Source organism: Nothobranchius furzeri, chromosome 14 (assembly GCF_043380555.1).
Source record: "Nothobranchius furzeri strain GRZ-AD chromosome 14, NfurGRZ-RIMD1, whole genome shotgun sequence".
Taxonomy (NCBI): domain Eukaryota; kingdom Metazoa; phylum Chordata; class Actinopteri; order Cyprinodontiformes; family Nothobranchiidae; genus Nothobranchius; species Nothobranchius furzeri.
Window position 1 is genome coordinate 39,285,671 of NC_091754.1, and position 26,273 is coordinate 39,311,943.

The following is a 26,273-nucleotide window of genomic DNA, read 5'->3' on the forward strand; positions in this document are numbered from 1 at the left end:
TGCTAAATACATAAACATAAAGGTAGACCCAGGACACGCTGGAGGGACTATGTCTCTCACCTGGCCAGGGAATGCCTTGGGATTCCCCCGGAGGAGCCGGCCCAAGTGGCTGGGGAGAGGGAAGTCTGAGCCTCTCGACTTAGGCTACTGCCCCCGCGACCCGACTCCGGATAAGTGGATGAAAATGGATGGATGGATGGATGGCTATTTCATCTTGAGGCGACCAGCCCCGCCGGGGACCCAACAGAGCCCAGGGACTCATATCCCACCAGGCAGCCACTGGGATTAATCAGGCAGACGCTAAAAATCTTAAACCCCCTAACCCTAACACTCAGGCAGACCAACGCACCGCACTCCACACCAAGTCTGACAGAGGGAGGGTAGGCGAAGATGTGTAGCAGCACAAGAAGTCCCAGGAGAGGGAAGGAGTCCAAGACCCACCTGACATATAAAGTCATACACAAACACAGTGATACACTCCCTCCCTCATGTTCACACATACACATACAACCAAAGACTTACAAAAATGCATGCCGGACACCCACTCATGCTCCCCATACACGCCCTATTCACTCTGGTCCCAGTACTGCTGCACAAAGGGTACAACCATCACCGGTTCCCAGAGTTTGCCCCTTTCTGCTGTGGTGATGAGGAGCAGGCAACCCCCGCCCAACGCCTAGCAAAGCATCCCACCACCCCAGACCCCAACCAGATGGCCAGATCCCCCTCCTAGCCTCCAGCCCTGGGAAGCCAAGCGACAACAGAGGTGTGCTAAGACCCCTAGTCTCCCTCTGCCTGCTCCAATACAGTGTTAGTGCGTGTTGATGAGGTGTATTCCATGGCTGTGGTGAGCGGGCAGTGCAGGCATCGTCTGGCTTATGCCAGCTGATGTAACCACACAACGCCACTTCCCCCCACAGCCCTCTGTGTCTAAGTGCTGTTTAAAATTGGAAGTGGGCACCGGCACTCGGGATGAGGCTGACAGATCCCCTTACCAAATGCCGTTGAATGTGCTCACTCCCAAGGCCCTAAGTGTGTGTTTGTGTGGAATGTCGTTGGTGGAAGTGTTTAAGGTGCAAATTAAATTGGGGGCAGGCTGCCACAGGAATGCGAAAACGGGATCCATACCCGCACCCCTGACTTGCCCACCCCCCAAGGTCTTATGTGCATGATTGCGTGTCTGTTTGTTGCAACCACCAGGTACAAAAACTAACTTGTTTTTATGTGACTATTTTTCTGTCCTGCCTGTTTATTATCTTCCTGCATCTCCTCTCAATCCTAAAGAGAAACTGCTACCTGGCTTCATATATATTCACCTTATGAGTGACCTTTGAACTGCAGTTCTAAAAGATCTACCGACCGCAAAACAGCGGAGTGCTCGCCGGCCACATCAGTTAGGTGCGTCACCGGAGGACGAAACAGGTGATGCGCTCCACTCCGCAGCAGCGAAACGCATCAGGCACAAATAAAAGACAGAAAACATAAAAGGAAATGAGCCGACATGAATGATCGCGTTAAATTAGTTTTTGAGGTGGCGACACCTGATTTGATAATGTTACTGTGGCCGTGCTCAGGACGCAGATGTCTGGAGCGTGTCAACGATCAGAGCTTTGCATGCGTAAGCTGGTTAAGGTTAGGATGGGGTTGAGGGGAAGGTTAAATTGCAAGAGGGTAAAGGTCACAATTCGGTCAAATGTCTGTTTTACCACGGGCGTCAGATACCGACGCTCTGGTACAGCGCGTCGCCTCCCAACGCGCAGGGGCTCGTCACCTGCTGTCTTTTCGAAGGACTGCATCTTGTCGGTCATTATCACGTGACAGCGACTAGTCGATGACAGGCATAAAAGTCACTACAGAGCAGTGAAGTCGACTAGTTCATACAACCCCGTGTGTGTGTGTGTGTGTGTGTGTGTGTGTGTGTGTGTGTGTGTGTGTGTGTGTGCGTGTGTGTGCGTGCGTGCGTGCGTGCGTGCGTGCGTGCGTGCGTGCGTGTGTAAATGGCCTGTAATTAAATAGCACCTTCTAGGGCTCTACAACCCCCAAAGGTACTTTACTACACAATTGGTCATTCACATGCTGGTGGTGATGAGCTACTTTGCAGCCACACCAGCTGGCAAGGCGGCTTGAGTTCCTTGTTCAAGGGCACAATGGCTGCAAACCAGCAATCGTCCAGTTACAAATCGAGCACTTAACTCCTCTGCCACCATCACGCACGTGCTGCATCTGGGTTTCTTGCATCTTCTCACATGCTGTCTCTTTCTTTTCTCTCTAGGTGTGCTCTATCATCCACTCCACCAGAACTTCTGTCAGCTCTGCTTCTGGTGTTTCTGTTAACTCTGCCTGCTCCATGGACTCCCTAGACAGCGTCCTCCGCTCTTATGCTGATGGGCTGCAAACCTCAGGTCAAGGAGCCAATCAGACTCATCACAATACAGAGGTACAAACACATAATCAGCAGGTGTTTGTTTTCCTCCAGCAGCTAGAAGGTGTGAAGGAATTTGTTCTTACCTCCTTCTTCTAAAGCTCAACCAGTTTTCTCACAAAGACAAAAAATCATTCAACATGCCACCGAGCCTAGTTTAGTTTGGGTTTGTCTGCGCAGACACATGACAAGTTTTAAAGAGGACCGGGTCGCTTGGCTCCAAACAGTTACACAATAAGAGGTAAGACAGAATCATGGCATGCAGGTATAGCTGGGGAGCTTTTACAGGCGGACGCAGTTGAGGTTGGTTCTAATGATTCTGGACACTTTTCTGGTGTGAGACTCAAATTTAAGATGAGAATCCAACACAACACTACCTATCATAGATGTAATGTTCATCAAGAGGTGCTGTGAGTTGTTTAGCCACAACCTTTTCCAAGATTTTTCTTTCCGGCGCTCACAGGGAGCAGACGCTTCTGCCTTTTCCTCCCTTATCTGTGTTTTCCCAAGGCTCTTTTTGTCCCGTCTGCCTACAGAGCGTTTCTCTGCATTTCCTCTGCAATCACCTTTTTCAGCATTTTTCAACATGGACTTAATTAATTGGTCATTCAACGCGATTGATAAGATTTTTTTCTACAATGAGGACGGAGGAGGGGGCTCACGCTTGTCCTCAGGGGACACATGCAGCGGGATATATGTTCGATTCCTGGAAAAAGTGGAATGTCATCTGTCTCTCTCAGCTGTCCATTGAGGACGTCAAAGATATGTGGATATTTGGCCTGATGATCGTTGGATTTCTTCTGATTGGAGTGGGAGGATATCTGGCTTTCCGCAAAACTGGGATGACGGGAGCGATTGGAGGGCGACCCGCATCCATGGACGGCACCGTCCGTGTGGATACCTCACAGACTGGGACGTTGCTCGAGGTGAATCGCAAGCTGGACAATGTCTTAGCTGCGTTACCGGTGTTAGCGCGCAGGATTGATAACATCTCGGAAAGGGTCACCGGACGGTGTGGAGATGTTTAATCACTGAATTGGCTTCACTGGAGGACTTGAATGATCAATACAGACTTAAGGCAGAGAGGAAAAATTATCTCTGTCTAACCCAAACAAAGTTTCTGTTACCGAATCTGACGCCACAAGCAGCCTTGGAGTTGCGTGCAAAACCCCCACGCTGGAAGGAATGCTGACAAATGCTGTGAATCTCTATCCACCCACCCCCCCGCCTTCAGATTGTGGTCTCCACCGAGGTCATCAAGCTGGACTCACTGCTCTCTATGCTTCCTCATGACCTCCCTCCCACCTGCGGAGACAGCTGGTCGAGCGCCACACAGGCCGCCCCCGCTGAGCAAACCAGGATCCCAGCCCCTCCCCCCACCTACCGGGTCTCATGTTGTGGACTGTGACGTTTGTTGCTTACATGTCAGGTGTTTTTTTTGCATTGGAGCGCTACACCCTGCTGGTGTAACTCTGTTAATGCCTTTTTTCTCCATCCCTGAACTTCCCTCATGTATTCCCTTACTCATCTACAAAGGAGCGCCGTTATGGCTGCTCCCGTGGTCTGCCTGTATCTGTCTTGTCTATATGTGTGTGTGTGTAACCTTGGCCAGGTTGTACCATGGAGTCAAGTTCCTACGCTCTGAAAGGAGCGCTGGCAATAAAATTCTTCTGATTCTGATTCTGATTCTGATGTTGGAGATGAACGGAAGTTTAGAGATGGGTCTGAAGCTGCTATGGAGAGAGGGGTCAAGACTCGGTTTTTTAAGAAGCGGGTGGAGCGAGGGAGAGGGGGGGGGGGTGGGGTACTGCCAACCCGTTATTAAATAAATGGGGACAAAATGCTTAAACTTTGGAGGAAAATTGGTTCCAAACCTGAACCAGGTCTGTTTAACCAAGACTGCCCCGTATCCTTTACATATCTCTTTAATCACTCCATGCAGAGTCTTGCGTGGCCTAAATGTATTTCATATCAACTAGGTATGTAAGAAAATATCAATATGGCAATATATTGTGATATTGTTTCCTGCGATATTATGTAGATATTCAAAAGCCATGTATCTAATTTTTGGAAGAATTTACACGCAAACATTTTTGTATTTTCCTCTCTTTTGGTACAATTCAAACGGAGACTGCTAGTTGTTAGCAGTGTGCATTGGGTTTTGTTTCCACCATTGAAATGTAAATCCCTGTGTTATGGTTCAGTTACCTCATGGCAAACATGTTGTGTATCAGTTTGGACTAGATTGAATTTTCCTACAATAACTTCAGTCTAACAAAATTGCTAGTAACGTCTGACTGAATTGTCTCCCCTGTATCGTTATACCCATCGCATCGCCAAAATTTCACCAATACACATCCCTACTATCAACCGTACATTACCATCCATCACTACATCTGGGTATTCATTAAGAATAATGCATCCAAGCTTGATGTTTTTTCTTTGTTTTCTTTTGTTTTTCCACCGGGGCACAGTGAACGCTGGAGAACGACTGATACCATCATTTGGGAAATTAAATATTAATGTTTCTGCATACCCCCTGTAATGTGCTCATGGGCCACTAGGGGTGTGTGTACCCCTGGTGTGGAATCACTGACATAGATTGTCATCTTCAGCATACTTTTAGCACTGGACAGCTTCACAACTGTTGGGCAAGTCATTGATGTATAGAAAAAACAATAGTGAACCTGGGATGGAACCTTGTGGAACTCTTATTGTACAGTTTTTAATGCCATTAACTTTAGCACACTGTTCTATATGTTTTAGATATGATCTGAACCAGTTAATAGCTGTCTGTGAAAGTTTTAATTTGCTGAGTTTATGTAGGAGCCTCTCATGATTCTCTGTGTCAAAGACGTTATTTCTCATCTAAGAACACTGCTCCAATGACATTACAGTTGTCTGAGGATCTTTTAATATTTTTGGTGAGATAGGTGTTAGCCAGTTCAGTTGACTAACTGTAGCAAAATCCAAACTGTTCCAGATGAAGTAGCTGATCTTTGTCCAGGAAACCAGTTACCTGCTCTGCTGCTGATAATTCAATAACTTTGGATATGGCCGGTAAGATAGTGATGAGTCTGTAGTTACTAACTACCAGATTTCAGGATCGGGGTTATGAGTCCTTTTTTGAAGTTGTCTGGAAATTCCCCTTTAGTAAATGATAAGTTTATAAGGTGGGTTAAAGGGTTTGCTAGAGCAGTGATTCCCAATCAGGGGCACACGTACCACTAGTGGTCTGTGTGCACATTACAGGGGGTACACAGAAAAATTAACATTTCATCACCCAGATGATGACAGCATTTGCTGTACCATGGTGGAAATCATATTATCAACTATCTATTTGCATGAATTTTGTCAAGCTGCATCATCTTTGGACTAGAGGCTGCTGCAGCATAGAGCGCTGGCCTAAGCGCAGTGTGTGTGTGGATTAAGGAGTACTTGTAAAGAAGATGGAACAGCTTTGATTATATGGACCTTGTTTTGGAATTCAGGAGTTTAGTGTTGAACAGAAAAACCTCCTCAAGTCATTTTGTGGCCCATTCCTACCCAAATAAAAAATAAACCAGCTTTTATCAAGCGCCTCCCTGTCCTGCATGTCTCTGTGTTACGACTGGTGGTGCTATTGGTGAAGGATGCCGTAACAAAAGGCGTGGGGTCAGGATTTAAAATGAAAATGTTTTTATTACAAATAAATGATCAAACAAATTTAAGGTTACTAGGTCAATTAAATACCAGAACTAAGGCGACCTCCAAAGAGGGAAAAGACCAGGACTTAGCTCCACTATTGATCAGTTAGCTAAAGTGATAAACCGATAAACATAGTGGACTCTAACACTCTACTATTACCCTTTTCGTTAAAGTAGAAACTACTCAGAAGAAGTCCAAACCAGGCTGTTAAGGTAATGGTAACACAAAATGGTAATAATTACTACATCAAAGCTCCTTTGAGCATACAACCCAAAACACACCAGTTAATCTCCACTGAGCAAACACAACCAGCAGGTTTAGTTAAACAAACTTCCTACCTCTACTGAGCACTCTCTCCAAATGTTCCACAGACCTCTAACCAAAACTAAACTCAATGAAACAACACTAGAATCAAACTAGGTGTGTCTGAGTTTCAATTACTCTCAATGTATCAGCACTCATTCTCCACTCTGGATCTTCTTCTTCCATCCATCCATCCATCCGTCTTCTGAACCCGCTTTGTCCACGTAGGGTCGCGCGGGGGTGGGGGGGCCTATCTCCAGCAGTCAACGGGCAATTAGGTGGGATACACCCTGGACAGAGAGCCAGTCCATCGCAGGGCATGGATCTCCTTCTTCTTCTTCAATAATATAGGCAGGCTGGATGCCCATAAGACGTATTGTTGCCACACCAACCAACACACAAAATGACAACCTTGCCTGGGTCAGTCAACCATGATGATTCTGCTGAGCTAGAGACACACAGTTACACCCCCCCCCACCCCCCCACCCCCACCCATGCAAAAGTGCTGTTTTATGGCATCACTGCTGTTTGTGTTGGACATCACAGCTTTTTTTAGGACTGATGCTTCTGAAAGAGACAGTTATAGATGGGTAGCCCCACCAGATGAAATGGTTTCTCACATGTTCTTCCTACTGCTCCTCAACTCTCGACTCCCTCCGCTTGCCTTGTCAACATGGGGAGTCGAGCATTCAGCCGCTCTGCTCCCCACCTCTGGAATCCTCTTCCCCCCGATCTACGCACCACTCACTCACTCGCAAAACCCGCCTCTTCACACAGGCTTTTACCACAGTTTTAATTCATTGTTTTAAATTTTAGCATTCCAGTGTTTTTACATATTACTGTTTATCTTGTTTTATTATCTTATCCCCGTTGTTGTAAAGTGTCCTTGGGTGTCCTGAAAGGCGCTGCCAAATAAAATGTATTAGTATTATTATCTCTATTCAGATCCTGATGCTGTTCAGAGGTTCCAGTCTGATTTGTCTCAGTGATCATGAGCCCTCTTTCATCACACTCTTCTGTCCGTCATCAAAGCATCACATCAACTCATAGAAACTTTTTCTGTCTCTCTTTAAAGCACTCCTATCTGGACAACGAGACCTCTCTGATTCTAAGGAACATTGCAGGAAAACCTTCTCACCTGTTGACCAAGGTGACTTTCTTCATCTATCTCTGCACTCCCCACACCTCACATGTCAGTGTCCCATAGCTGTTTTATGCATTAGAAATAATGAATGTTGATGCTTATGGAGCATTTAAGCCACTTTCTCCTCATTCGGCTTTTGCAGTTGTGTGGATTTTAGGTGCTATTTTTTAAGACGTTATTGTGTGCATGTGCATGTAATGTGTGTTGTGCACACACATTACATGGGACACTGAGATCTTGTTCTAATCTTCAATGCAAAACTGCCCTCTAGTTTTCTGGTTCTCGTCTGACTTGAACCATGCCTCTGTTCATAGAATCTATCATGAGCTCCCGTTGGAGGAGTCAGGTGGGCCGACAGCTTTGATGGTGCTGATAGTGGGTGGTCTTGTATTTAACATTGTGTGTGTGTGTGTGTGTGTGTGTGTGTGTGTGTGTGTGTGTGTGTGTGTGTGTGTGTGTGTGTGTGTAGGAGGAGCAAGCCGCAAAGATGAAGGCAGAGAAGATCAGAGTGGCCTTAGAAAAGATCAAGGAGGCCCAGGTGAAGAAGGTGGGTTTGCTTCGTGAACACACAATAACATTTCAGTTAGTGTGGGTGTGTGTGTCACATGTCTGGAAGATTTGTTTTCTGGGTCAGGTCAACGTTACTCTGCATTTGAAAGCTCAGGTCAATTACAGCTGAGGTCTCACACACATACACACACACACACGCACACACACATTTACACACTCCTATCGACATACACCCACATTTACATGCACATACACACAGCACCAACGGCAACTGGTGAATTTTGTGGGGTGGGGCGCAGTTATGCTGTCTGTTAAATGTTAGATGTGCTAATCACATATCACCACTAGGGGCACCAAATTACCAATCTTATGACAGAATCCATGTTTTCTACCTCAAGAATGATGCTAAAAAAAGGGTGGAATAAAAGCTAAATACACAAAGAAAAACACACAGTAGTGATTTGATAGGGGTGACGGTGGCACAGGAGTTGAGCTCGCCCCGTAGTCGAAAGGTTGCAGGTCCGAGCCCTGCTCAGTTTGCCACTGTCATTGTGTCCTTGGGCAAGACACTTCACCCACCTTGACAGCTAGTGGTGGTCGGAGGGACCGGTGGCGCCAGTGCCCAGCAGCCTCGCCTCTGTCAGTGCGCCCCAGGGCAGCTGTGGCTACATTGTAGTTCATCCCCACCAGTGTGTGAATGTGTGTGTGAATGGGTGAATGACTGATTGTGTTGTAAAGTGCCTTGGGGGGTTCCAGGACTCTAGAAGGCGCTATTTCAAATACAGGCCATTTACCATGATCATGTCCACAGAAGCAGCCGTTTGCCTCCTTTCTCAGCCTGTTGGTCGAGCATTTCTAAAGTCCCTACATCACGTTGAAGCATTAAATGAAGTTAACAAAAAAACAAAGTAAAACAAGAAAATCCTACAATATAGCAAGATCGTCAGCACTCGTTTATCTTAACGCTATTGAAACATGTAAACCAAAAGGCATTATATCCACTGCTACCTTTCTAATTTTAAACTCAGTAACTTATGCTGTAACTTCACCTTGCCCTGCCCACTCCTCCTTGCTGCCGCCGGCTGTGATCACATGCGACAACATAGTAGTTCCCGCTGCTTCTCCGGGAAACTGCGCCAAAAAAAAAAAAAACTTGGGATGTTGTAGGCGTGGCGGTGGGATTTCAGCCGTAGCGGGTTGCCACGGCTACGCCTATGTAAGGGAAACCCTTCTCATTGGATCGCGCATGGGACTGCATCATCGGAGAGGGGAGAGCGTTGTCGCCCTCTGCTGCCCGTGGATAAACGGAGTAGGAAGTGACGCCACCATCAGCGTCAGCTCTGAGGATGTTTGCAGCCGCAAACGAAACGTCGGCAAGGTAAAGAAAAACCTTCTCTGTGTTTAAAAAAGAACCAAACATGGAATTTGAAGACAAACACAGAAAGAACGTACAAAAGATGTCCAAGACTCTCATGGAGTTTTCTCACAAGTTCATGAACTGGTTCGTCACTATTATGCAGAACCAGTCTCACCATTCGGGCCTGGGCCAGTTTATCTGCTGCAGCGTTGCCCCTGGTCTCACTGGTTCTGTCCAGGGTGTGAGCTGGTTGGTGGCGGACTTGAAAGTTTCCTTTTCTCAGACAGTTTGCAATTAAAGCCCACTTGTCTGTAAACTTCAGAGCTCCTCCGGTCTGTCCTTTAGTCATCCCGTGTTTTCCCATGTGGGTAACTCATCATTCACCCCTTTACACACCAAGTCACTGTCGCTGACTATTAGTGCAGGGGTTTTTCCGTGTGTGTGCACATGATGCACCGTGGCCTCCAGCACGGCTGTGAGTTCAGCTTTCTGTGCAGAGCCTGCGATTCTCCCTTTTCTCTGAGATACTTTCTTGTTATTTACATGTTTTATCCACGCCCAGTATGCCATGTCATCAGTGTGTCCTGGACACATCTGTGTAGTATGTGATTCCCTTTTCAGGGTCTCTGGGAGGCTCTGCCACCCTCACTTTTTTTAGACTTCACATCACCCCCCTCAGGCACGATGGACACTGTGGGGTCCATTAGCATAGCATCCCGTTTGTCATTTCTGGATGCCAGCGCCTTACCTGGGATCACGTGCGAGGATTTAAAACTCCAGAGTTCTGGTTCTGTGGTCTGCAGCAGCACGGGCTGCCCGTCTGCCATGCACATGATCTGATACCAGTATAGATATGCCCAGCTGCCAGCTCCTTTTCCCAGGGGAGGAATTTTTCCCTTTCTGGGCCCTTCCCATGTGGCATCCCACATGGCTGTGGCTCTTTCTGATCCCTTGTTTCCTGCTTACACAGTATAACCGTCTTCATGTTTATCCGTTCGGATCCAGAGCGGTTTTCCTGTGTTCTAGAGCACAGTGGTTGTGTCTACAAAACTCCAGGACCTCGCTCACTTTTAGGATTTCCTCTGCCACCCAAGCGGCTTCTCAGGCCCCGTTTTAAAGCCTGGAGAGACTGCATTTTCTCCGCCATCTGCGGTATATTTTCTATAAAAAATCCTAACTTCCCCAAAACTCCTTCCAGTTGCAGCAGAGCTTTAGGTAGCTGTATTTTCTCAAATACTTCAGAGTCTACCTCTTTTCCCTCAGGAAAAGCTGTGTTTTATCCAGTGCAATGAGAAATCCCGCCTCACTGAGCTTCCTCATAACTCTTAAGGAGTCACTGAGGAGCACGTGAGAGTCATCATTTGTGAGCAGAATGTCATCAATATACACAACAACCGGCTGCCCCTTAAGCACCTCCTCCACTATGGAGTGGAAGGCGTTGGGTGAATTTATGAAGCCCTGAGGTAGGCGGGTCCACTGAAAAGTTTTGTTTCCCACCTGAAAACCTGTCAGCCTCTGGGACTCAACAAAAGGGGCACGGACCAAAATCCATTGGCCAGATCCCTGCTGCTCTTGTATTTTCCCGGCCGCACCTGAGCACGGGCTCTCTTGGGGCTCACTTTATATCTTATATCTGGTGTGGTACACTCATTTAGAGCCCTCGTATCATGTACCAGCCGGTGTTTTCCACTAGGTTTGAGCACCATCTGCACTGGTGTGACTGTGAGGCTCTCTTTCACCTCTCTGAGCACCCCCTGTTGGGTCAGGCCTAATATCAGTTCATCCAAATCCTCTTTTCCCAGTTTCTCCTTTGATCAGGTGAATACTGATGAAAACAACCTGGGATGGAATGAAGCAACCAGCAAACTCACCTTTTGCTGTGCCAGAGAAGGCAGGAGACCCCCACAAATTACTTTTAATTCCTTCCTTTTGCAGCACAGCCCTTGCTGATAAGTGATAAGTGATGACACGTATTACAGGAGAAAAAAAGGAGAATAAAAAATAAGAAAAATGAATAAACAACAAGAAAAATAATAAATCCTGAATAGATTTTAAAAATGCTGAATATACCACAAGTAATGAATACCACTGATGCCTTTTTTTTAAAACTGACTTGCTCGTGTGTAATTTGGTTATTCCACATTCAGTGTTAATGCAAAAATAAGTTTGTTTCCAAATTAAAAGGTTCAAAATTGCATATATGTTGGAAAAGAAAATGTGCAAATTTGCCGTCACTTTTTCAAAAAATATTAAGTTTGGCCCGCGACTCCGTCCCAGAGTTTCTCTGGTGCCCTCTGATGCCCCATTCCATAACTTTCTGGTTCTTCGTAATAACAAAACTCCACGAGGTGTACTCAGCTGCTCTACAACAGCACAGGACGATGAACTGTGGAAAATTTCTGGTTCTGTCCTGACCTGAGCTGAGACTCTCCCCTGCTGGTCTTCTGTGCGTATCATCATGGGCATTATACCCTGCGCCCAAAGGCTCTTCTATTCTTTGTATTGGAGAGGGGGATCCAGCATGCATGCGCCAGTTAGCGTAGGTCTATGGTAGAGATTGCTGCACCTAAAAGCAACAGGAAAATGTCACAAGATGATTTGGTAGTGTTAAAAGTGTAAATAACATTTTAAAACTACACTTAAATACAGCTTACACACAGCACTTGTAGTCTGTATGATGTAAAGATTGTTTAGTTTCATTTTCATGTTTTTTTTAATATATTTTGTGATTCCTATTTTCTTCCACTTCCTGTGAGACTGGTGGGGTGGCACCCTAGCGCCCCCTCTGGACGAGCCACTACTGCACAGCACTCAACATAACGATCACTGCAATGTCAATTTCAGGGATTAACAACCAGTATTTACTGCACATAATCAGGAATGTTAGTATGTGCACATGTAAGTCTGTGTGTGTGTGTGTGTGTGTGTGTGTGCGTGCGTGCGTGCGTGTGTGTGTGTGTGTGTGCGTGCGTGCGTGCGTGCGTGTGCGTGTGTGTGTTTGTGTAATGGTTCCAACTCAACCTAGGATGCGGAACAGCTTTCAGTTTGCAGGGTTGATGTAGTGTGTGTGGTGGATCTACAGAACGGACCTGGATTCAGTCACCTGTCAGAGTTTGTTTGACCCTCAGGTCTACTGTTTTGAAGTTCTACTTTTTTGCTGTACTCTTATCATCGCTTTGTCCTTTCACAGCTGGTAATTCGAGTTCATTTGTCTGATGAGAGCTCCAAAACCATGATGGTGGATGAAAGACAGACAGTCCGGCAGGTAGGTCTTCAGGAAATGGTTTTCTAGGTGGACTTGGTAGAAAGAACTAGCTGGGTCAATTCTTTAAGGTCCTTTAGATTTTTTAATCAATTGGTCTTTGTTTGATGCCTAACTACCGGAGTATTTCCAACCACCTTTAAGAACGCAGCCGTACATCCACCATTGATGGATCACACTGACCTTTCTGATTATTGCACAATCTCCCATTTTTTTCCAAGATTATTGAGAAAGTGGTTTGCACTCAACTTTCCAACTACCTGGAAGTTCAAAGCCTCCTGGACCACTTTCAATTTGGCTTCAGGACTCACCATAGCACATAAATTGCCCACGTTCATGTATTAAACAATATCTTGGTGGAAACTCACACTGGTTCCCATGTCCGGCTGTTACTTGTGGACCTCTGAGCTGAGTCCCAGAGTTTCGTTTCAGCCCCGTGTGAATTTGAGTTTGACACCCCTGCCTTACACTGTTTGCTGATCACTTCATGCTACTTTTGTGTGGAGTATGGCGACCCACGCTGTACAGAGCTGTTTTAGGCTGAGTAGTGTCCTTTGAAAATCTGCTTTGTCTCTTTTTTTTGTAGGTTCTGGACAGTCTTCTGGACAAGTCTCACTGTGGCTACAGTCCAGACTGGTCCCTGGTGGAAACCATCAGTGAGCTGCAAATGGGTGAGTCATTAAAATGTTGTTCACGTGTTTCAGTGGTAAACAGATATGATTCTGCCCCTGGCTGTTGGGGTTTTGTAGATAGAAAACAGATGCTTATGGACCAGTTCTGGATGGACTGAGGTGGGAAGCACATGGCTGTGTTTTTCATACATGGGTTTTAAACTCAGGTCAGATGCAATAGTTTTTATAACTAAAATGTCTGAAAGGAATAAAAAAGCCCTTGAAACATACGGTGAGCAAAAATGTATTTAGTAGCCAATTAATGTGCAAGATGAGAGCGCCAATTTTTGTCATAGGTGCACTTTAGTTGTGAGAGACTAAATTTAACATTTTTAAAGGCACACTTGGCAGCTTTGGTTTGCTTTTAGCACTCCCTAGTTTCAGTTTAGTAGAACCAAAAGTGAAACTTATCTCCTCGCTGTGTGTTCATCTTTTTAACGCCTTAACCCTTTAAGACCGGCCATAGGACAAGTTCGCCAGAACTTATATTTACATTTTTACATGCTGTGGTGCCATTTTTTGGAGTATTTCAACTTTCTATACATTAATACATCCCTTACATTCTAAATTTTTATTATATAAATGTAAAATGTCCATAGCAACAAAATATTTTACTAAAAAATGCAATTATCTATACAGAAATTGAAATTCATTTTTTGTTTTTACACATATTTTTCATTATACCGAAATGCCACAGCTTTATCCCTCAAAATTGTCAATGGAAAAAGTTTCACACAATCCTTTCAAACAACCACAAATGAAGTGCTTCCATAAAATAGTTTCTGAGCTACACTCATTTATATAAACTAACAAAAACGAAAACATAAATAATAATCTGCAGGAGTCTAAAATTATAATGTTGAATATTTATAGCTGATTCTTCAGTAGTATATAGTTTTCCTTTTCTCTCTCTAATAATAATAACAATAATAAAGAATATTGCATGAAAATATATGTGAGGAAACAGAAACTTCATCTGACGCTGTAATGGCGTCAACCGCTTTGAGGAGGGAGGATGTACTGTTTGGCGGGTCCGTGAGTCTTCAAAACATTTGTAGTGGTATGTGTGTGTTGGAAGTTCGTAGTGTGTGTGACATGTGGAAGGATTTCCCCTTCAGTGGGCGGGGATCTCTCACACTGGGGAATCCCTGCATCTCTCACACGGGGTCGCCATCGGACGTCCTACGTCACACGTCTCTGTTTTTACGGATGCGTCACTATTGGGATGGGGGGTAGGGCTGTCGCGGTTGAGGAATTCCCCCTGCGGTGATTCAGGGTGGTTTAATATTGCGGTGTGCGATATTATTGCAGCCCTTTTTTATTGCAGTACTATCTACACATAATGTTTACACATTTAAAAAAGGTTAAAAATTGCCGTGCCTTCTTCAATAACACTTTACTGAATGCAGATCAAAGGGCAGTAACAACACAGATCGCAGTAACGTTTGTTTCTCCGACAGTCGGAGTCCGACTGAACTTAAAAACAAAAAAATTCAGGAGGTTAAACTTTTAAATGCAAATTTGGCTGCAGCATCTAACAAATAAGAAACAAGTCCCCATTTTGTTTAGTTGTTTAAAATCAAGCATAAAAAATTACATGTACCGGGCGCGCGCGCGCCGGGGGGCGGGCGCACTATCATTTCATTTTCACACACACGAATGACGGTGATTTATAGCTCGGTCACGTCCTTGTTACCTACAAGGAAAACCAGCATGTTAACCATATACGGTTTGAGAGAGGATCTGAGAGGGGTGGCAACATTTCCAGCAACACTGAAAACCCTCTTGGATGGTGCGCTCGTTGCACGCACACGTACTTGCGTGCGACTCTGGCGAGCAAAGGGAATCTCTCCCGGTTGTTGCTCCACCATGTCAGGGGGGTTTCTTTAGGGTGGATGCATTCCTCCTGCAGGTAGCGAGTGAGCTCCAGCTCGGCTCAAACTCTCTTCGGGACGGTTGCAGAAGCAGTGCTTGTCCGGGACTTCAGCAGGTCTCCGAGCATTTATTATTATTTTTTTGCCGCTGGTGGCAGCTCTGTCCCGGCCAAGGACTCTGGCTGCGCAGCAGCTGACGTACTGAAAACCAAAGTGCTCCCAAAGGAGCGAAGTAACGTTTCGTTTTGATACCAGCGCAGCCATCCTTCTCAACATGCATCATTGAGTTGAACCAAGTTCAGTAATCGCGGTGGCCCATGATGCAGCGTGGTGGGCTTCTTCATATTGCGATATTTCATTTTTGCGGTTACCGCGACAGCCCTAATGGGGGGACACGTGCTTCTCCCATACGGTGGCAGATCGCTGGCCCTCCCACACCCACGAGCACATAAATTTGTTGGAGCTTATGACAGTGAGGAATGTGATCAGACACTTTGCTGCCCTTCTCGAGGGCCGTCATGTCGAAGTTCACACAGACAACCAGGTGGCGGCAGCCTACATAAATCACCAAGAAGGAGTTTGATCCCTCCCACTATTGCGCATAGCCACAGATTTACTGTGTTGGGCACATGTCCACCTGATGTCCAGCAAAGCCACCTACATTCCAGGAGTCCTGAACGTGGCAGCAGACATCCTGTCAAGAGGGGTACCCTGCAAATCCGACTGGTGTCTGCATCCGCTCTAATATCACAGATCTGAATCAGGTTCGGGGAACCATCTGTGGATCTGTTCGCGGCTCGTGAAAGCGCACAGTGTCGCCTGTGGTTTTCCCTGAGACTGCAGAACCACCCACCGCTCGGAGTGGACGCCTTCTCACACCAGCCCTGACCTTAGACGCTCCTGTATGCATTTCCGCCAGTCCCACTGATTCCCCGACTCCTGGACCGAGTTTGGTTGGAACAGCTCTCGGTGATTCTGGTAGCTCCCAGACGCTTGTCCGCATCATGGTTTCCAGACCTACAAGTGCTGGTGTCCGGCTCCCCGTGGAGGGCGGACGCCCTTCTCCAGGCAGGGGGAATAATCACACATCCTCCAGAAATAGGCCAACGGCTTTGGGTCTGGCCGCTGAGCGTTCACGCTTAGAGGCTTCTGGGCTGCCGCGTGATGTGGTCGCCACGATTCAGAGTGTGTGCGCGCCCTCCACCGTTGCATCTTATAGTGATGTGAAAAACTATTTGCCCCCCTCCTGATTTCTTATTCTTTTGCATGTTTGTCACACAAAATGTTTCTGATCATCAAACACATTTAACCATTAGTCAAAGATAACACAAGTAAACACAAAATGCAGTTTTGAAATGATGGTTTTTATTGTTTAGGGAGAGAACAAAATCCAAACCTGCATTGCCCTGTGTGATAAAGTAACTGCCCCCTTGTTAAAAAAATAACCCAACTGTGGTGTTTCACTCCTGAGTTCAATTTCTGTAGCCACCCCCAAGCCTGATGTGTTTGATGATCAGAAACATTTTGTGTGACAAACATGCAAAAGAATAAGAAATCAGGAAGGGGTCCGTTTTTCACACCACTGTATGCTGCTAAATGGGCAGCTTTCCAGAACTGGTGCACAGAGCGGAATGTTCAAGCGCTCTCCTGCCAGCTGGCGGATGTCCTATCGTTTCTGCAGATACGGACAGACAGGCCTCGCATTCAGCACTATTAAAACATATGCTGCAGCAATCTTATCCTGTCACCAGGGTTTTGGAGATGGATCTGTTTTCAATCATCCCCTCACAAAACGTTTTCTAAAAGGTGTCAGAAGGAACAGACCTGTGTCCCGCCCGCTATTTCCCCAGTGGGACCTCACGGTGGTTTTGCACGGCTTATCTGAAGCCCCATTTGAGCCCTTGGACCAGGTCTCATTCAAGTTCCTGTCGCTTAAAACTGCTTTGCTGCTGGCACTGGCATCATTCAAGAGAGTGAGCAACCTAACCGCCTTCTCAGTGGCTCCTGTATGCCTCAGGATCCAGGAAGATGGCGGATCTGCTGTTTTATGCCCCAACCCGGCCTTTGTGCCCAAAAACATTAATATTTCCTTCAAATCCAGGTCAATTTCATTGGCTGGACTTTTTCCCCCTCCCCATAATTCTGGCGAGGAGGCGGCTCCCCACCTTCTCTGCCCGGTGCGGACGCTCGCACGATACGTGCCACGCACATCAGGGATTCGTCGCTCACAGAGCATGTTTGTACACTACAGAGACTCTTCCCTTGGGCAAGCGCTGTCGACCCAGCGTCTTTCACACTGACTATGTGACGCTGTTTCACTCGCTTACACATCGTCACGGCGGGATCCTCCTGAGACACACAGGGCTCACTCAGCCAGAAGTATTTCCTCTTCTATGGCGCTCCACAGTGGTGTGTCAATGGAAGACATTTGTCAGGCTGCTTCATGGGCTTCCCCATGTTCCTTTACTCGTTATTATTTACGAGATGTGTCTTCAGGATCCATCACTCGTTCAGTGCTTGGACCCAAACAGGCTGAGTGAAAACATTACGGCCTCACATCCGCCCTACTACAATAATACATATCCAGATGGATATGTTCACAATCACTACCTATGTTCCCCTCATAATGGGTCCCATTCAATTCATTGCCTTCTGGTCACCCGGGCTCCTTATTGCCTTATCACCCCTCATACATGAGCCGGTGATTACATCAATGGATCATTAAATTCATCCTCTTGTGGATGATCATTTTAGTGGGAACCCCACTCTTTTTTTCTGGCTGCCTCAGCCTTCTAAGCCCTTGGGCTGAGGCTGAGCAACCCTCTCTAAGAAGAGAAATGTTGGATGTGTCCATTTGGTTTGAGCTAACCAGTGTGGCTTGAACTCATCCAGCTGCGCATTATTCCAATAGCAGCTAGCTTAAGGGCTAAGACTAGATGAAATAGAACGTTGGTTACGTATTGTAACCCCAGATTCTATCAGTCTAGTCGCAGCCCTTAAGCCAGTGGCCCCACTGGTTCTGTTAGGACCAAGAGCCATTGGAGGCGAACAGTGGAGTCACTCCACTTGTATACCCACGGGGTGCCCACCATTGGTGGGCGTACATTTAAGCTCTTCATGATTGGCTGATGCTGAGATCACCCTTCCAATAGCGGCTAGCTTAAGGGCTGCGACTAGACTCATAGAATGTGGGGTTACAATACGTAACCAACGATCCTTTCTGAGGTGGTTGTCCCATGTGTTAACACACGCCTGTAAGCTCCAGACCCTAAAGGTTGGTTTATGCTTGACGCGTCCGCGAGGTCCGCACGGCTCCGCACGGAAAAGTTGCGTCATTTTGCGTCATTTTAACAACCACGCCCATCCACCGCGCCTCCGCACGGCCCAGAATTTCCGCAACGCGCACCTCGGAAAATTTCTAACCACGCGGATGGACGGACGTGGAAAAACATGGCGGACCGGCAAGAACTAGTATGGCAGAGGTTCGTAAATACAGATATTTGTATGATTCAGCTCTCAGAGATCACCGTGATCAACATGTTGGAGAGAAATAGCTCGCACTGTCGGAAAAGATGAGAACGCTGTTAAAAAATGCTGAAATGCCATGTTGTAAACAGTAATTTCTACTTCTACTATGGTGTAGTGTTGGGTGCATGTCATAGAGCTCCATGCTGCCCCGTTCAGTTCGGGAGAATATTGGCTCACCGCAGAGATGAGCCACACGAACCATAAACGCTGCGAGTTGTGAAGCGCGTTCCATCCGCGAGCCGCATCACCGCGCGGAAAGTGAATGCGTCAAGCATAAACCAAGCTTAAGCTCTGCTCTGGAGGATATTTAGTTTGTTACCAGCTGACAGATGTCAACGAGAGCTTGGTTCACCAATGGTCCACCCACTGTCCATAAGTGGACATGTCTATGTGACAGAATAACACCTACAGTTGATTAAACTTTGTGTCTGCAGAGCGTATCTATGAGGACCATGAGAACCTAGTGGAGAACCTGCTGAACTGGACCAGAGACAGCCACAATCGTCTGATGTTCACAGAGCGTACAGAGAAGTACGCTGTGTTTAAAAACCCCCAGGTGAGAAACACACACACCTACACACACACACACACACACAGGCATGTACGTATGTATCCACACACACACACACACACACACACACACACACACACACACACACACACACACACACACGCAGAGGTGGAAAGTAACGAATTACATTTACTCACGTTACTGTAATTGAGTAGCCTTTTTGTATATTTATACTTTTTAAGTAGTTTTTAAAATCTGTACTTTTACTTTTACTCGAGTACGTTTTTAAAAAAGAATTGTAATTCGCTACATTTTAAATCATATCCGTTACTGAGTAAAAATAAATTGTAGGCTTAATAAATTAAAAATATTACGTGTAGTAGCGTCGGAACAGAAAGAGACACCTGCATGAGCGCCGCGTCTAAACCGTGGGTGGGGGGGTGGGGTACACTTTTGATAATGAGGACAAACAGCCATTTTTGCCGCAGTTTTGCTCAAAGACATCAGTTCAGTCCCTGTGATCCACTCGCTGTTCACCTCCTCTCTCCCTCCTCTCCTGTGGGTTGGAATCCGCACCTTCGCGCACCGGTGTGACGTCATCACAATTCCACTCGGTTCGGTAGCCAGACTCGGTTCCGTGTTTGAAACGTGTTTCCCTACCGTTCCGCACGGCTGCGGCAAAATAATGTTTAGCGCTCCTAACAAGCTTTGCTCATAAAGCAGAAGACCTGCATGCCTCTGTGAGTTAAAACATCCTGATGCTGTTCAGGTGTAAACATTGTGCTCCATCCCTGTGTTTGAACTCAGAAGATGCTCCTTGATGCCACAGATATGTGATGATTTAGCGTGTTTCTTTATTTTACTCCAGAATAAGAGATTAAATTATTACTAAAGCAGTTCAATTAAATTAGTCGTTCAGATGATTCTAACATGCTGCAGTGTGTGTGTGTGTGTGTGTGTGTGTGTGTGTGTGTGTGTGTGTGTGTGTGTGTGTGTGTGTGTGTTACACATATAGGACAGCGTGGTTTCATCAAATCCATGCATCTTCTATCTTGGCTGAAGTAACAGCTCAGGAAAATAACTTATATTTCATAAATAATGACGTCTCTGCAGTGTTTATGATAATGTTTTATCTTATATTGGACCTATCTTTGGTCTGGGAGGTGTAACTTATCATGATACAAGCCTTTTAAAACATGTTACAAGAGGAGATAAATGCATAAATTTAAAGTTCATGTTTGGAGACCAACCTTCACAGTTTGGAGGCTCACGCTGGTGAGGAGACACCATTAGTTCTAGTAACACCTGGGCACCCATGGCCTGTTCTGACAGGATGGACATTACGGGACCCTTAAGGATTCCAGTTGGATGATTGGAGGATTATTTAGGAGGATTGGAATGAACACACTGATTTCAGTGGTGAAGGGTTAAATGTATTGGCTCGGCATTAAAATTGTAGAATGCTAAATAACTACACTTTATTATCTATATAAACATGCACTGGGTCCAGTTTTTAAATTTTGTTAAGGACTTTTGTCATAAATCATTACAGAAAATCCAAATCCTCTCCTCCAGACAGTGAAGAGCTGTGTTTAGCATACGTCACTCCAGCACGTAAAACAAGCTAGCTGCTGATGCTAATATTGTGAATAACTGTTATTTGTTTACTTTCATGCTCCTAATTATTACGTAAAATTGCGTTTACAGCTGCAGCAAAAGGTCTGAGCCATGTGTCTGTGTCCTACACGCATTTTTAAATAACAGGTCTGATCTAAAATAATAACCTACATCTATAAATCCATCTAGAACTGCACCGCTACTTCTGGACTCTAGACAGTCCCGTTAGCATGACTGCAGCAACACTGCTAACCGTGTTCGCTCCGGTAAGGAAAGAACAAGTCCTTTGGGAAAGCTACGACACACACGCACGCACACACACACACACGCACGCACACACACACACACACACACACACACACACACACACACACACACACACACACACACACACACACACAGATATAATCTAAAAGATGATCTCTATATTTCAGCATTAGAACCTCCATGACATCCTGGATTAGTGCAAACAACGAGTAGAGCTAAGGAGTTACTCCAGCATCAGGAAGATTTATTCTGGTGAATTGTCGGTTAAATATTTTCAAGAGTTGTATCAATAAAAACACACAGCAGTAAAACTGTAGATTACTTAACTATATTGGGACACATGATGGAGCTAAGACCAGCTGAGAACTCGTCAGCTTCGAACTCCCAGTGGAGCACAGAAATGAAATATTTAAGAAAAGTAAACAAACTGTACCAATTTTGGTTCTCAAGACTAACAGAATCCTCCTCTATGTCCAAATCAGGTTGCAGGTCTTCTGAGTCAAATGGTCTAAAACATGTCTGCACCTCTGGTAGTGATATCCAGCTGGCGGGGTCGGAGTTCGGTTGAACTTCTCCGGTAATCTAACATCCGTTCTCGTCGCCGTATCCCAGAGAAAAAACAAATCTGACCCACTAATAGAGGCTTCAGAAGCTACATCTGACTGATGACACATTGTTCTCTGCTATAACGCTAACGCAGAAACACCGGAGCCAGGCGTTGTTTACTACAGCTGTTTCAGCAGAGCTCCATGTGAAACGTCACCAGCTGCCCAGGGCTTAGACCGGAAGTTAGATTCTGTTTTTAACCGCGTCAGTCACAAACATCAGATTTTCTTACAATTCCAGACGTCAAAATCCCAAAACCTTTTTCATCTGAGGTTTTAATACACATTTACACATGCTGTTCAAATGAATTTTGCCTCTGGCCGATATCTTTAAATGAGTGAGTGAACCCACTACCAAGGATGAACTCTGCTAACTTTAAAAATCAGCTGCTCTAAATAAGCATGAAGGTCAGAGCGGAGCTCTAGGATGGACATGAATAAAGGAACTGTAATGTAGAGGTAAAGCAGGGCAGGGCCAATGTTAGCAGCTGTCATACGGTCCATTTCAAATGTTTGACTTTCATTTAGCTTGTTATGTGACAGGTTAGAGAACAGTCTCATGTTAGAGTTTTGTCATGAGAACATTGAGATACCTCACATACTGATGGCATCTAAAAATTAACATTTTCTTTTTCAAAATAAAGAATAATTTTAATTACAATTGAAACGTACAATCCTAGAAAAACCTCGTCCAATCAATGTGCACGTCCTGTTCTCACTGATTGGATAGAAATCCTTCCATCAAACTGTGTGTGTGTGTGTGTGTGTGTGTGTGTGTGTGTGTGTGTGTGTGAGCGCGCACACGAGCGTGTTGTGAACTGGTGTTGTGATTTTGCACTGATGTAACCATCTTTACGCTGGCAAAAATGTAACTAAGTAACTTTTACTTTGAGTATATTTTATTTACGATACTTTTTACTTTTACTTGAGTAAAAATTTAGGCAAGTACTTTTACTTGTACTTGAGCAAAAAATTATCAAAGTACTGGTACTCGTACTTAAGTAGGACATTTTCGTACTCTTTCCACCTCTGCACGCACGCACGCACACACGCATGTATGTATATATGCACGCACACACGCATGTATGCACACACACACGCATGTATGTATGCATGCACACACACACGCATGTATGCACGCATACACACACGCACATGTATGCACGCATGCACACACACACGCATGTATGCACGCATGCACACACACGCATGTATGCACACACACACACACACACGCATGTATGCACGCATGCACACACATACACACACACACACTAATGAGCCTGACTGGTTTCAGTTTATCACATTTGAACCATCTGCTTGCAGAACTATCTCCTGGGAAGGAAGGACACTTGTGAGATGTCTGAGAGGAACAAAGAGGCTCTATTAGAGGTTGGTACATGCTCGTGTCCTTCTCATTTCAGAATCTTAAACAAAATCTGACTGATCTTCTGTGTGTCAGGAGTGCTTTGGAGGCAGCTCAGTGTCCGTCCCTGAGATGGAAGGAGTCCTGTGGCTGAAGGAGGACAGCAAGAAGTCCTGGAAGAAGCGCTACTTTCTACTCAGGGCGTCTGGTATCTACTATGTCCCTAAGAGCAAGGGCAAGGTGCGTCAGACAGGAGATGCGTAGTATGACACAAGCATCTCTCTGAGTGTGTGCATGCATGTGAACATGCATGCATGAGTGTGTGAGACGAGTACTTGAAAGCCTTGAGAAGGCTTGTGATATTTAAGTGTTTAAGTTCTGTGTAACAAAATCTGTGAAAAATTCCTCTTGAGCATTTTTGAGTTAATCTCTATTATCGCAAGGGGCTGGAAAATCTTCAAAGTCCGTGTTTGAACTTGACTTTGTCAAAAGTGTAAGAATGTTGTTGGTGTGTGTGTGTGTGTGTGTGTGTGTGTGTGTGTGTGTGTGTGTGTGTGTGTGTGTGTGTGTGTGTGTGTGTGTGTGTGTAGGCCTCCAGAGACCTGGTTTGTTTCCTCCAGCTGGATCATGTTAACGTGTACCTGGGTCAGGATTACAAGGACAAATACAAGGCTCCTACAGACCACTGCATGGTGCTGAAGGTGAGACAGCACAGGATCCTGCTGCCACCTAGTGGCCACACACCAGAACTGCATTAACTGATGATGGATTGATTTCAGTTGAAATCCCATGCTCTCTTTGTTTGCGTGTGTCTGTGTGTGTGTGTGTGTGTGTGTGTGTGTGTGTGTGTGCGCGCGCGCGCATGTGTTTGTGTGTGTGTGTGTTTGCGTATGTGTGTTTGTGTGTGTGTCCATGTGTGTTTGCATATATGTGTGTGTGTTTGCATATGTATGTGCATGCATGTGTGTTTGCGTCTGTGTGTGTGTGTGTATGCATATGTGTGTTTGTGTGTGTGTCCATGTGTGTGTTTGCATATATGTGTGTGTGTTTGCATATGTATGTGCATGCATGTGTGTTTGCGTGTGTGTGTGTGTGCATATGTGTGTTTGCATATATGTGTGTGTTTGTGTGTTTGCATGTGTGTGTGTGTTTGCGTGTGTGTGCATGTATATGTTTATGCATGCATGTGTGTTTGCGTTTGTGTGTGTGTGTGTGTGCATATGTGTGCTTGCATTTGTGTGTGTGTGTGTGTGCATGTATATGTTTGTGCATGCATGTGTGTTTGCCTATGTGTGTTTGTGTGTGTGTGTGTGTGTGTGTGTGTGTGTGTGTGTGTGCATGTATATGTTTGTGCATGCATGTGTGTTTGCCTATGTGTGTTTGTGTGCGTGTGCGCGTGTGTGTGTGTTTTTGTGTGATGTGTGTGTGTGTTTGCGTATGTGTGTTTGTGTGTGTGTGTGCATGTGTGTGTTTGCATATATGTGTGTGTGTTTGCATATGTCTGTGCATGCATGTGTGTTTGCGTGTGTGTGTGTGTGCATATGTGTGTTTGCATATGTGTGTGTGTGTGTTTGCGTGTGTGTGCACGCATGTGTGTTTGCCTATGTGTGTGTGTGTGTGTGTGTGTGTGTGTAGTACCCTCAGATACAGAAGAAGTCCCAGTACATTAAGTATCTGTGTTGTGACGACCTCAGAACACTCCAGCAGTGGATCAACAGCATTCGTATTGCTAAGGTACTGTGAGTTCTCACAGCTCTCCTTTTGAGTCCTGAACTCTGGAACATCTGAGCCATCCAGTGCTACTTCAGCTGTTTTTCTAACTCAGCCAAAAATGGCTCGGTACATAGGGTAGCTGTGGGGGCTTAAAGTATTATAAAAGCATTACATTCACTATAGCCAAGTCTAAGGCCTTAAAGGGTATTACGTTTCAGAAAAGGATTTTCAGATGTTATGTCTTATTTTTCTGTTTCATTACACAAACATTTAGTCATGATTAGGGCTTGTGATCACATGTGAATATGCATTGCCTTCTGGGTCATGGTGGACATGTTGATGACATCACGAGTGTAAACAAACCATGGAAACAAGTAGATCATAGAGAAGCAGATTTGGGAGAAATAACATCTCAAAAGGATACTCCACTAGAAATAGACATTTTGTCTGTTGACATAGGCTTGGTTCACACTGCAGGCAAAAGCGTCTGCAGTGATGCGGACGCTGAGCCGATCTGTCGTGGTGAAGAGGGAGCTGAGCCAGAAAGCCAGGCTCTCGATTTACCGGTCCATCTACGTCCCAATCCTCACCTATGGTCATGAGCTTTGGGTAATGACCGAAAGAATGAGATCGCGGATACAAGCGGCCGAAATGAGTTTCCTTCGTAGGGTGGCCGGGCTCAGCCTTAGAGATAGGGTGAGTAGCTCGGACATTCGGGAGGGACTCGGAGTAGAACTGCTGCTCCTCCGGATCGAAAGGAGCCAGTTGAGGTGGTTTGGGCATCTGGTCAGGATGCCTCCTGGACGCCTCCCTGGGGAGGTGTTTCAGGCATGTCCTGCCAGCAGGAGGCCCCCGGGTCGACCCAGGACACGTTGGAGAGGTTACATCTCCAATCTGGTCCGGGAACGCCTTGGGGTCCTGCCGGAGGAGCTGGTGGAGGTGGCCGGGGAGAGGACGGTCTGGAGCTCCCTAGTTGGGATGCTGCCCCCGCGACCCGGACCTGGATAAGCGGAGGAAGATGACGACAATATTATTAAGCCTTTAATAGTAGATTGATGATTAAACTAGGTAATTTGGGTAATCCAAGGAAACTCTTTATAATAATTTGCTAAAAGTTTTACCAAACAGAAGGTGTTTAAAACCAGAGTCAATAAAATAGCATCACTTTTAAATCTTCAGACCTTTAGCCTGGTGCAGCACAACCAGTAGGCTTTGATCACTGGACCTCAGGGACCTGCTGGGGGTGTAGGGACTGAGAAGATCACCAATGTAAGATGGTGCTTGTCCATGTAAGGCCCTATAGACCAGAACCAGGATCTAGAGATGAACCCTGATGTTAGAAAAAGAAGTCAGACAGTGGATTACTATAACTATCTTCCCAAACAGCAAGTGCTTTTTCTGGTTTGGAGACCAGACAGCTGAAACGTGGCTCATGA

The 26,273-nt window shown here is 45.7% G+C and overlaps 1 protein-coding gene across 1 annotated transcript in view; it reads left to right on the plus strand.

The window, feature by feature from the left end:
• LOC107389521 (ras-associated and pleckstrin homology domains-containing protein 1) overlaps nucleotides 1-26,273 on the plus strand; it is a 79,397-nt gene that overhangs the window by 44,287 nt on the left and 8,837 nt on the right. The window contains exons 7-16 of the mRNA XM_054746533.2: nucleotides 2,273-2,437; nucleotides 7,488-7,562; nucleotides 8,026-8,103; nucleotides 12,614-12,688; nucleotides 13,272-13,356; nucleotides 19,193-19,314; nucleotides 23,085-23,150; nucleotides 23,221-23,364; nucleotides 23,715-23,825; nucleotides 24,760-24,858. Of these exons, the coding sequence (XP_054602508.1) occupies nucleotides 2,273-2,437; nucleotides 7,488-7,562; nucleotides 8,026-8,103; nucleotides 12,614-12,688; nucleotides 13,272-13,356; nucleotides 19,193-19,314; nucleotides 23,085-23,150; nucleotides 23,221-23,364; nucleotides 23,715-23,825; nucleotides 24,760-24,858 (1,020 nt within the window). The remainder of the gene's footprint in view (nucleotides 1-2,272; nucleotides 2,438-7,487; nucleotides 7,563-8,025; nucleotides 8,104-12,613; nucleotides 12,689-13,271; nucleotides 13,357-19,192; nucleotides 19,315-23,084; nucleotides 23,151-23,220; nucleotides 23,365-23,714; nucleotides 23,826-24,759; nucleotides 24,859-26,273) is intronic.